Genomic DNA, 12,653 nt, shown 5'->3' with positions numbered 1-12,653 from the left:
CCAAACTAACTCACTAAAAGATGAACTGAGTCAGGGAGCTCCAGAAAGTTGAGCATCCAGCCAGATGGGAAAGGTCACCTACTGAGGGATGATTCTGTAGCAGTTTACCTTGTCATTGTGATCTAAATGTTAAAAACATTCAAATGTGTTCATAAATAGTGAAGTTTTTGTCAAAAGGAAGAATAAAAACATACTTTTATTATAGTTCTGTGTGCAATTTTCAGATTTGGTATGTTGAAGTTAAACTATAGATATGACTTTACAGTGGCTCATCAAAGTATCCACCAGACAGACAAGTCTGCTCTTTAGCCTGAAACTGGCGCTTGAGGAACCCCCTGTAAATACTCGGCTTTTAGACACATTTAGGGGAAAATTGTGAAATCATCAGTGGTATTAAATAATTCAACAACAGAGGCAAAAGTAAAAGAAAACTAAAAGAAAAGTAAAAGTAAAAGATCTTCATGGAAAGTAATTCTCTCCTGCTGAAGTTTAGTAACTTTAGAAACCTAGTTTGACAAATCACATCAGCAGAGACAATCCTGCACAGTTTTAATGTTTATCCTCTAATATCATTCAGATCAGATTTTAAATGTTCATCTGTTGAACAGGTTGAATTCTGACCTGAGAGTTTCCAGTTTACACTGTAGACTCTCCTGTCCATCAGACAGCAGCTTCACTCCTGAATCCTGCAGGTTGTTTTTATTTAGTTCCAGCTCTCTCAGACTAGAGGACTGGGAGCTGAGATCTGAGGACAGAGCTGCACGGCTTCTCTCTGAGAGGTTACAGACACTCAGCCTGGAGAGGAAATAAAATGGACAAAAACTTGTTAGACGTCATCTATTTTTCTGCCCTGTTGAAACAATAGCTGATTATAGAAATAATGATGAATAAATCTAGCTATTTGTGTACTTAGAGAGCTTTGTTGGAGGCTTTGACCACTGGCAGCAGCCTCAAAGGAGCCTCCTCTGAAGCAGAGTATTTCTCCAGGTCAAACACATCCAGATCTTTTTCTGATAACAGTAAGATAAAGATTAGAGCTGACCACTGAGCAGGAGACACTTTATCTGTGGAGAGACTTCCTGATCTCAGGTACTGTTGGATCTGCTTCACTAGAGAATGATCCTTCAGTCCATTCAGACAGTGGAACAGATTGATGCTTTTCTCTGCAGACAGACTCTCACTGATCCTTCTTGATGTACTCGACTGTTTCCTGATTGGTCTGTGAGCTACTTCCTGTCTGTGTCAGCACACCTCATAGGAGAGTCTGATTGGTCTGCGGTGAAAGATCCAGGAGGAAGCAGAGGAACAAGTCCAGGTGTCCACTTGGACTCTTTAAGGCATTGTACAAAGCACTCTTGTAGAAAGGTGTTGGTTCAGGCTTTTCTTTAAAGATTTTAGACCACCACGATGTTGTATGTTCTTCTGCCAGCAGATTGACTCCAGAGTTTATAAATGTCAAATGGACATGAAGAGCAGCCAGAAACTCCTGAACGCTCAGATGGACGAAGCAGAACACTTTGTCCTGGTTCAGCCCTCTCTCCTCTTTAAAGATCTATGTGAACACTCCTGGAACTGATCTGATAGAAGATCAGGTTGCCTCTCTGCAGCTGCTCAAAAGCCAGTTTTCCCAGAGACACAATCATCTTCCTGCTCTCTGGACTCCAGTGTGGATCTGTCTCAGCTCCTCCATCATACTTGACATTCTTCAGTTTGGACTGAACCACCAGGAAGTGGATGTACATCTCAGTCAGGGTCTTGGGCAGCTCTCCTCCCTCTCTGCTTTTGAACACATCCTCCAGAACTGTAGCAGTGATCCAGCAGAAGACTGGCATGTGGCACATCATGTGGAGGCTTCGTGATGTCTTGATGTGGGAGATGATTCTGCTGGCCTGTACCTCATCATGTTAAACATGATTAACTGTATGAGTAGAGCTATATTCAGTGCAGTGTGCAGCACGTGGAGGGTTGAATCTGATGCTCAGCTGGGGACACAGATGCATCAACTCCTTTAAAACTCAGCTTGTGGTAAATGTGTGTTGGGGTTCTTATTCTCTAAGGCTTCTCCTTGATCTACTGTCTTGGATTGTACCTCATTTGGACGTCACTTTGGATAAAAGCAATGAATAAATGTAAATAAGATATTTTGTTTAATCTTTATTAAAGCAACTACAAGGAGTTTTTAGTTTTTTTTATAATTATCTTTATTTAATTTCATGCTTCCAACATGCGGCTTTGTTTACAATCTATTACCAACATAGATGTACAATAATACCTTGATGTGCAACATAATATAGACCTAACCTATTCTAGAATGGTGTCAAGCTAATATAAAACATTAAGTCATCCACATACCCAAAATGAAAAATATAAGACACGAGATACATTTATTCATCTTCAAAAATCCAGGTCTGAATGCTGGACCCCAACAGTGAGGGGATCTGGTGGCTGTTATGCTGTGGGGGGCATTTTTCTGGCATGGTTTGGGTTCACTTGTCCCCTTAGAGGGAAGGGTCACTGCAGATAAATACAAAGTTGTTATGAGTGATCAGCTTTATCCTATGATGAAACATTTCTATCCTGATGGGAGTGGTCTCTTCCAGGATGACAACGCCCCAATTCACAGGACACGAGGGGTCACTGAATGGTTTGGGTATTAAACGATGTGAATCATATGCTATGACCTTCACCGTTACCAGATCTCAACCCAACGGAACACCTATGGGAGATTTAGGACTGACGTGTTAGACAGCGCTCTCCACCACAATCATCAAAACACCAAATGAGGGAATATCTTTTTGAAAAATGGTCTTCATCCTTCCAGATGAGTTCAGAGACTGTAGAACGGCAGAATCTGTAAGATGTGAACCATTCATAGTGTCTCTAGTTGTGACCATAAAGTTCAATTTTGATCTCATCACTCCAAATAACTTTGTTCCATAAGTTTTGAAGCTTGTTTAGGTGCTGTTTGGCAGATTCTAAGTGGGCTGTTCTGTGGTGTTGGTGCAGTAACGGCTTTTTTCTGGCAACTTGACTGCGCAGCCCATTTTTGTTCAAGTTCCTCCTTATTGTGCATCTTGAAACAGCCGCATGCAATTTTCAGCTGAAGCTGCTTTGGATTTTTCTTTGCAACCTGAACAATTTTTCTGGCAGTTGTGGCTGAAATCTTTGTTGGTCTACCTGACCATGGCTTGGTATCAACAGAACCCTTCATTTTCCACTTCTTTATCAGAGCTTGAACACTACTGATTGATGAAATGTGCAGGGTCTCTCAAGAGCTAAGAAACTCATTGAGTATTTATACACAGACACTAATTACAATCAAACAAGTCACAGGTGTGGAAACTTACCCTTCATAGCCATTTAAACCTGTGTGTGTCAACTTGTGTGTATATCATCATTCAAGGGTATGTAAACTTTTGATCAGGGCCATTTTGGTGATTTCAGTTATCATTATTTACAAAGGGCACACAGAATTATGTAAAAATGAATGTTTTCAGCATGATCAGTCATATTTTCCCAAAAATGGCCAATATTTCACAAAGTCTACCAGGGTATGTAAACTTATGAGCACAACTGTACATAATATTGCAAAAATCAGGCACATCCTGTCTCAACAAGATGCAGAAAAACTAGTCAACGCATTTGTTACTTCTAGGCTGGATTATTGCAAGTGTTTATTATCAGGCTTCCCTAACAAGTCTCTAAAGACTCTCCAGCTGGTCCAGAATGCAGCTGCACATGTACTGACTAAAACTAGAAAAAGAGATCACATTTCTCCCATTTTAGCTTCGCTGCATTGGCTTCCTGTAAAATCTAGAATAGAATTTAAAATCCTTCTCCTAACGTACAAAGCCCTTAATAGTCAGGCACCATCATATCTTAAAAGACCTCATAGTACCGTATTATCCCACTAGAACACTGCGCTCCCAGTATGGAGCTTACTGGTGGTTCCTACAGTCTTTAAAAGTAGAATGGGCTATCAGGCTCCTCTCCTGTGGAACCATCTTCCAGATTCGGTCCGGGGTGCAGACACCCTCTCTATGTTTAAGAGTAGGCTTAAAACTTTCCTTTTTGATAAAGCTTATAGTTAAGACCGGCCAGGCTCACCTTGGACCAGCCCTTAGGGCTTAGGGCAGTTACTGAAATATTCTCATCACTGCAGGGCTACTACTACTACTACAGTTACTGCAGTATTCTTGTCCCTGCAGGGCTACTACTACTACAGTTACTGCAATATTCTTGTCCCTGCAGGGCTACTACTACTACAGTTACTGCAGTATTCTCGTCCCTGCAGTAAGGTAGAGCAGTAAGAAGAACTGTTAGCTTTTTCAGTTAGAGCTGCTGCTAAGGCAGGTTGCCCTTATATAGATATGTAACCTTAAATTGGTGTTCAGGTCAAATTGATGCATCTAATTTTACTAAAAGAAAAATGATACAATGATATCATTTTTCAACCAGATTGACTCTTGCATTAGATTTTGGAGTCCATCAGAACCAGCTAACACTAGTATCATAATGAGTACAGCTTTTCTTATTTAATATAATAGCTTTCTATATTTATACCTTGCTTGTGTGTGGGTAGAGCTATCTCAAAACAACCAATCATGCCACAACACACCTTTAAAGCCCACCCACATTCTAATGCTCTGTCATTGTCCTCCACATTCCATCAAAATGACCAATCAGCCATTCATCCTGAATGCTCATTAGCACACCTGTAGAACATAGTTTTGCCGATTAAACACAAAAGAAATGTCCTGCAAAACAAGTCCTTTGCTAACAATCTCTGATCCCCCTACACCTCTTTTCTGTAGTCATCAATTCTTGATTAATAAATCACCATTTCACTCTAACTCATTTCTTTAAAAACTGCTCCACCAGTTCTTATCAAAACAATCTCTCTTAGAAAGCTGTGCTTGTTTTGGTACAAAATGTCACCACTGCTACTGATACATTACATGAAAACTACAATAGCATCACTTACAATAAAAATATATTATGTCCATAATATGTGATTTGCTTTAACTATGCACCTTTTCCTAGGTCACCACTGCCAAATATGAACAAAACATCTCTCCATAAACCATCATGCAACTGCAAACTTACCACCATAAACCATGTATTACAAGACTTTTTGCTCTATTTCAAATCACACACAACTTTACCAACTACTTTATACAAACATATTCTAACAAATTTGTCTGTTGAACAAGTCATTCAGCATGCTAGTCATTCAGAGCATGTTTTTGTTTTTCAATACAGCAAATGGCCCATAGAGCTGCATTCTTGCATAATTTACCACCATCACACAAAGTACCCAGCAATACATCTCTATAGCAAATCGTACCATGCATGTCTTCTCATTATCCTCTGCTTTCAGTCCTAATCATTCATCACCATATCAACAACAGCATTTACACATGACATAGAGCTACTACATGCCTTTTAAACAGCAATTTTTTCTCTAATTAATTCAATACTGTATTGAAAACATGTTAACACAAATTGCAGCTGCTGGATCCCCCACGGTGACACTTTTTCACGTAATAACTTCAACAGCAACTACTACATGTTTCTTCTATAATGCACTATCACAAATATATATCACAAATACACTTTGTCATGGAAAAAAACTTTGTAAAAATCCTGTATACATGATAAGTTCTAACTACACCATCATCTGTCAACAAGGTGCTTGATGTGGTAAAGTAAATCATTGTATACATTTTTCCACCATGGGCAGTGTCACAGATTCCCATGTGTTATATCTTGTAAATATATTCTACTAATGATGTGTATATAGTGTAAAGATTATTAAGTCTTTGTGTTCAATATTGTACAAATACATTGAGCCACAGTGCTACACTAGCTGTAAATCTGGTGGGTTTGATTTATTACATAGGTGTACCTGTAGGAACTAATGTCATCATTAAATATGGGACATACATTTATGACAATGATTATGTGCTGTGGAATTGTATGTTATGTTTCATTCAGTGCTCAAGATCATAAGTGGATGTGCATTTCAGGTTAGTCGTACAATACATATGATTGTACATGGTTTTCAAAGTAATTTCATGTTAACATCTGTCAATTTCACTGTATATCTTTGTTGTGTGTACTGTAATACTTTAGAGTAAAGAATAACACATCAACATAAAATCAAGCTTTTCACGTACGCCGCTATTTTATGTGATCCTGTTGACTTCTTCATGGAGTATGTTTATCATGTTCATACTATAAGCACATAGGTACAACTTTACAAACTTCACCCTAACAATTTAATATAACATCACATTGTGTGGTTACTTCATTCTATATCTGTCTCTATAAAACGCTATTCCAAGTGTTTAAAACTTACACACATGAATGAAGTACTGTTGTAACAATAAACATAACTACTCTTCTTAAAAAACAGTTATGAACCTAACATAATGTTTACAGCTATGTTGCATGCATAAAACAGAACCTTATTAACCTATTATATTAGTGTAGGGAGAGGGAAAATGTCAATACTGTGTTCTCTCCAGTCAACACCAAGTGTGAAGAGATCTGAACGGATGTTTGCTTTACTTCACAGACTGAAAAAGCACTTGAGATCTGAAACATGTGACACGTGAAGATGTGGTTCATGTTGCTGGAAACTGCTGCTTGGGTGTTGCTTGGTGCATTGTAGAACTTTGAGCTTTGTCAGTTAGAGCTGTTGCTTAGGCAGGTTGCTCTTATATAGATACTAAACCTTCAGTCTAATCAGTCTATTATAGTAGTGTAGGGAGAGAGCAAAGGTCAAGAGTGCATTCTCCCCAGCCAACACCAAGAAGATCTGAACAGATGTTTGTTTTACTTCACAGACTGAAAAAACACTTGAGATCTGATACTTATATATAACACGTGAACATGTGGTTCATGTGGTTCATGTTGATGGAAACTGCTGCTTGAGTGTTGCTTGGTGCATTGTAGAACTTTAAGCTTTGTCAGTCAGAGGTGTTGCTTAGGCAGGTTGTCCTTATATAGATACTAAACCTTTAAGTGGTGTTTGGGTCAAAATGACGCATTTCTAATTTTGAACAAAAGAAAATTATACAAGGATATAATTTTTCAACCTGTGAAGAGCATGTAAAAGAAAAGAATAATTGAGTAGACATGCTACAGTCCACCACACATTTATGTCCTTCATACGTCCTCTATCAGCAGGAATCATGAAAAATAATGATGTTTTATGGTGTGACGACACTGTGGTGAAGGTCTGTTCAGGGTTAGGGAAAGATCCTGGTTTGGGTTAAAATAATCCCTTGAAACATGGTTTGGGTTAAAGTTTCTACTTCCTTAAAGTTGGACAACCTTCATCGTCATGGCAACAGCTAACAACACAACAATCATAGTTATGGTTTTTAAAAAACTGTCCCGACTCTCAGTTGGAAACGTGAATCAAACAGCGGTCTCCTGCAGCTGAGTCCACTTTTTGCCATCTATCTATCTGTCTAACTAGCCATCCAACCCACCTCCTCCTAATAAGGAAATTTATCACCTTATGTAGACGTCACTTCTCCGGGTCATAATTACTACGGCCACTAGATGGCGTCTGTCAGTAAAACGTAACTATAGGTCATTTTTGGCGACTGAATTTAAGACCTGTACTGTTGTTTTTCTTGGGAGGACGGCTGCATTCTACATAAGTTGTAGCAAATCTGTAGAGTTGTGAACAATTTCAACTCTACATACATTTTATTTACACCTTCATTTGCAGTTTTTTACAAAAGCTGAACAGAAAAGATGAGATATAGTGAGAGAAGGGAGGGGAGGTGAAATCATGTGACCACAGAGAGTTCGTCTCGTCTCTGACAGACTATAAAACCTCTGCAGTCTGACTCCTCTCTGCTCTTCCTGCCTCCTCAGCATCTCAGAGCAAGTGTTCAACACAGGTAAAAACTCTTTGACACACTAACGATGAAATACTTTCAAATATGAAGATCAGGATTTTACACCAGATTCACTTAATAATAACTGAACCTAATAGATGTCTTCATTTATCAATGTATTAAGCTCATTATTATGCAATAACATTATGTTTTAACGTTTTTACAAACTTTATGTATTTGTGTGTCACTATGGTGACAAGCTGTGGCTTCGTGGTGAGCTGTGTGTCTATGGTATTTATAAAAAGAGACGACCATGAGTCCTGTAGAAATATTAAGGACCTGCTGTCTAACCAAACCTTTTGACCAGCAGTCAGCATGTCACACTTCTTTATTTGTGTATGTTCACGTTGTACAGCTGTTTTCCTGACTGCAGAGATGGCAGTGCCCTGCACAATCATCATGGCTGCTACAGTACTTACAGCCCTTATGCCACCCATCTATTGTTTGGTGAGTAACACATTCTGCTAACAGTGAGGGACATTTTTACTTTTACTTTCCACTCCAACATCATGTGTGACAGATCTGTAGACACATCAGAAAAAGTCCTGACAATAACGAGACATGTGCTGTGTGTTTTCTGATTGATGAAACAACATCTGAAGTGTAACTTCATGTTGTGGTAAAAAAACCACGAGAAGCTTTTCTCAAAGTCAGAGCTCCAGCGTTGAAGAGCGTCTAGAGATGAAGCGTTCCCACCTGATCATTGGAGGAGTTCTAGTCCTACTTGCTGCTTTAAGACTTTCAGTCTTTGTCTGGTGGTTTAAGATTAATATTAACATTTATTTACTGTAATTTCTCATCACTCACATACATTGAAACTAAATGTATCCTCTGCATTTAACTAAACCTACACTCACACACTAGGAGCAGCTACAGTGCAGCGCCCGGGGATCAACTCCAGGTCTTTTTGCCAGTTTCTTGCTCAGGAACTCTGACAGGAGTATTAACCCTAACATACATGTCTTTGATGGTAGGAGGAAACCAGAGAACCCAGCAGAGACCCACGTAGACACGGGGAGAACATGCAAACTCCACACAGGGACCTGCCCATTGTGGTGAGTAACACATTCTGCTAACAGTGAGGGACATTTTTACATTTACTTTCCACTCCAACATCATGTGTGATAGATTTGTAGAAAAAGTCCTGACAATAACGAGACATGTGCTGTGTGTTTTCTGATTGATGAAACAACATCTGAAGTGTAACTTCATGTTGTGGTAGAAAAACCACGAGAAGCTTTTTTCAGAGTCAGAGCTCCAGCGTTGTTTCCTGTGAGGGAGGAAGTGCAAGTTGCATCGAGGTACAAAGTGCAGCGAGTGGAGAGGTTTTAATTTAGTCTTTTAACTGCAGCAGTGAATAAACATGTTAATAAAAAAGTCTCCAGTCAGAGTGAAGTCTTAAGCTTCAGTTTTATTGTCTTTATACAACAGAGGGTTGATCAGTCAAACCTGTTGAGTGTATTGAACGTTAAGGTTTGTATGTAACCAACTTGTGAGTGGACGGTATCATCTTGTTTTATTCCATGAAGTCAAGTTGGTTGTCAGCTCAGTTCCAGCCCTGTCTCCTACTAAATGTCTTTATATACTAGGAAATAGTTTTCCCATTGTGGTAACAAACGTAATGGCTGCTTGAATGATGTTTGAGAGCAGAGCTGTAGAGGAGGATAAACACACAGAAACACTGTTAAACCAGCGCTCAAAGTGCAGAGTTCACATCCTCAGTCCTGTGTGTTCAGTGTTTGGTTACAGTTAGTGAAAGATGCTGCTTTCACTTCAATGTTCATAAACTTTCTCTCTGTATTAAACAGAGACCAGGATCTTTCTCTGACCTGAACCAGGTGCCATAAACCACAGTCATAAAAACCTAAATATTGCTGTGTCACTACCAGCTGATATTAGTCTGCAAAACAATAAAACATGTTATCAGTCAACGTTTTATTGACACGTTCAGTATCAACATTTTCTCATCATGTTGACAGAAAACATCATTCAGACTGCATTACGTTTCCTTCAACCTGTATTTACTGCTGCACTTTATATAAGTTGGTTTGAATAAACCATAAAACCTTTGTTGTGTAACATCACCTGTTCCTTCCTTCTTCTGCCCTCCAGAACTCCGGCCCATTTCATCTGGACATAGTTCCTGAATCTGTTGATGACATGTACAAAGGCTGCACCAAGGAGATGGAGAAGAAAGTCAACAGCACATATTTCAACAAAGAGAATGTGGGAACATTGAAAATGGTCTGGACAGAATGTTCAAAAAAAACATACCCACAGAATAAGGCTCTTACCAAAAATCACATGCAGGCAATCTGTGCTTATACATCTGACTCCAAAAATAATAAAAATGATAAAAAACTTTATGATGAATTCAATGAAGCAGTCCGGACTGGTAGGAACATCTATGGCAGCTCCTTCAAATTCCATTCTTTACATTTTTGGCTGACTACTGCCATACAAATCCTGAAAAAAAGCCCAAAAAAACAAGGCTGTCAGACTACTTATCGAAGAACCAAAGCTGTGTTCACTGGCAAAGTTAAGCAAATAATTCGGTTTGGTGCGTTTGCCTCCAGCTCTAAAAAAAAAAACCTTTATCAATTTGGTATGAAGACCTGCTTTGAAATTAAGACCTGTTCAGGAGCTGCCCTGGGGAATTATTCGAAGCATCCACATGAGGAAGAGGTGCTTATCCCCCCCTATGAAACATTCAAGATAACCAAGATTATTGAAGGTCGGGGTAAATATAAAAATCTGAAGGATTGTGAGAAGGTCTTTGTTTTGAAGAGTGAACGAAAAGATAAAAGTAACCTAAACTGCAAAGCTGCAAAAAAATGAGAGAGCAGAGTTTTCTTTTACTGATGGAGAAAATAAATAAAATGAGTTTTGTTCTGTAAACATCATAAATCAATCAATAAATCTATAAATCTCTACAACAGCTGTACTGAAGTCAATCATCGTGCATCACAACATCATCTATTACTGTGTACAGTATCAGATGTAGGAGCATCTGTGCTGTTTGACATTGATTTCTATGTGCAGCAGACTGTATGTCTCTGTATGGAATCAATACATGTGTGATATAATAAAAATGATGAATGATAAACTACCAACACAGACATGAACACTGACTGTCTCTAACAGTGTTTCTGGTCTGTTTCAACATCATTTATTGTCCAAAAGCCTCTGAGCAATACTGTTTCTCTCTTTTAAAAACTATTATTGTTGTTTTCATTTGTAATTTTATTTGAAATATTTTTGTTTGTCACTTTTTATCAGCACTGTAATGTTGATTTGAACAATGACAATAATGTTGATTCTGATTCTACTCAATATTCTCATAACTAACCAAATAAAGAATGTTAACACGTGTGCAGCGTCAACAACAAATAAACAAACACAAACAGTCAGAAACTCATTCAGTCATGTTGATGTTGATGGAAAGTTTCCAGCAGCTGTTTAACGTCCTGCAGACTGACTGCAGCAGCTCAGACGCATCAGATGGAAATAAAAGGCTTCATGATGTAAACTGTGAGATTATTTTTCTGTTCTGTATGTTTTCATCATCTCCTCCCAACAAACACAAACTGCTCCTGTTTATTTTCTAAGAATGTTATGTGTCATGTGATCACGCTTTCTTACATCAGTTAGAAGACGAGCAGCTGCATTTAGTACTAACTGCAGATGATGAAGAGACGACTGCTCTATACCCACATACAAAGAATTACAGCAGTCTAACTGAGAGGTGATAAAAGCATGAATAACTCTCTAGATCTTTGGAGAGAGATAAACCTTTACCTTGGCTAAAAGTCTTAACTGAATAAATCTAGTTTTGACAACTGAACTAATCTGTTTAACAAATTTGAAGGAGCTGTCACACCAACGTTCTTAACAAAAGGTTTATTGTAAGAATCTAAAGGGCCGAGAGTACCATCAGACCCCAGATGGAGCCTTGAGGGACTCCACAGGTAAGCGGGCCACAAATGAAGAATATTCACCGAGGTGAACCGAGGGAGTCCTCTCTCTCAGGTACAACTGAAACCATTTGAGGGCTGTGCCTTTGATACTACGCACTGTTGGAAACGTGATAAAAGGATCCACAGCGTCAAAGGCAGCAGTCAGATCCAACAGCAGCAGAACAGCTGAGTTCCCTCAATCAACAGTTAGGAGAAGATCATTACAAACTCTTCAAAGAGCTGTTTCAGTACTATGATGTGGTTTAAAACCAGACTGAAACTTTTCATAAATGCCACGTTTATCTAAAAATGTTTGTAATTGAATAAAACTACTAACTTTAGACAGAAAGGCAGCTCAGAAACTGGCCTGAGGGGTCTACAGCATGTTTAAAAGCAGCTGGAACTCACCGTGAAACAAGAGAAGTGTTGACTAACAGTATTAAACACTTCTAGTAGACAAGGGGGAAACTGTCTGGAGGGCAATTTGTAGGCTGCAGATGCTAAACTACCTCTGAAAATAAGGAGAATAATACAAGCTCAAACTGATCAGAAGGGTCAGAGGAAGTGGCTGAAGACCTAACAGCAGAACTCTTGTAGATAAAAGCAAAGCAAGTTTATTTGTACAGCACATTTCAACAACAAGGAAATTCAAAGTGCTTTACATAGAGCATAAAAGGCGTTAAAACAGAATATAAAAGCAACACAAGTAAAAAGACATATAAAAACAATTAAAAAGTGTTAAATTTGGAAATAAAAAAAGCTAAAAGGGAATAAGACA

General features: G+C 38.7%; 1 protein-coding gene across 3 annotated transcripts in view; it reads left to right on the top strand.

The window, feature by feature from the left end:
- Nucleotides 1-11,363, top strand: part of LOC121891005 (T-cell ecto-ADP-ribosyltransferase 1-like) — an 86,905-nt gene extending 75,542 nt beyond the window's left edge. Inside the window, exons 1-4 of one of the 3 annotated variants that reach the window (XM_042403711.1) lie at nucleotides 7,824-7,922; nucleotides 8,275-8,366; nucleotides 8,894-8,974; nucleotides 10,032-11,363. In XM_042403711.1, coding sequence (XP_042259645.1) covers nucleotides 8,295-8,366; nucleotides 8,894-8,974; nucleotides 10,032-10,757 — 879 coding nt within the window. In that variant the 5' untranslated portion in view covers nucleotides 7,824-7,922; nucleotides 8,275-8,294 and the 3' untranslated portion in view covers nucleotides 10,758-11,363. Of the gene's footprint in view, nucleotides 1-7,823; nucleotides 7,923-8,274; nucleotides 8,367-8,893; nucleotides 8,975-10,031 lie in introns of those variants that run through there. The other 2 variants (XM_042403710.1, XM_042403712.1) reach the window with 2 other exon arrangements.
- Nucleotides 11,364-12,653: the final 1,290 nt, after the last annotated feature.

The sequence above is a fragment of the Thunnus maccoyii genome, chromosome 23 (genome assembly GCF_910596095.1).
Source record: "Thunnus maccoyii chromosome 23, fThuMac1.1, whole genome shotgun sequence".
Taxonomy (NCBI): Eukaryota; Metazoa; Chordata; class Actinopteri; order Scombriformes; family Scombridae; genus Thunnus; species Thunnus maccoyii.
The sequence above is the reverse complement of the archived record's forward strand: the minus strand, read 5'-3'. Positions and strand labels throughout refer to the sequence as shown.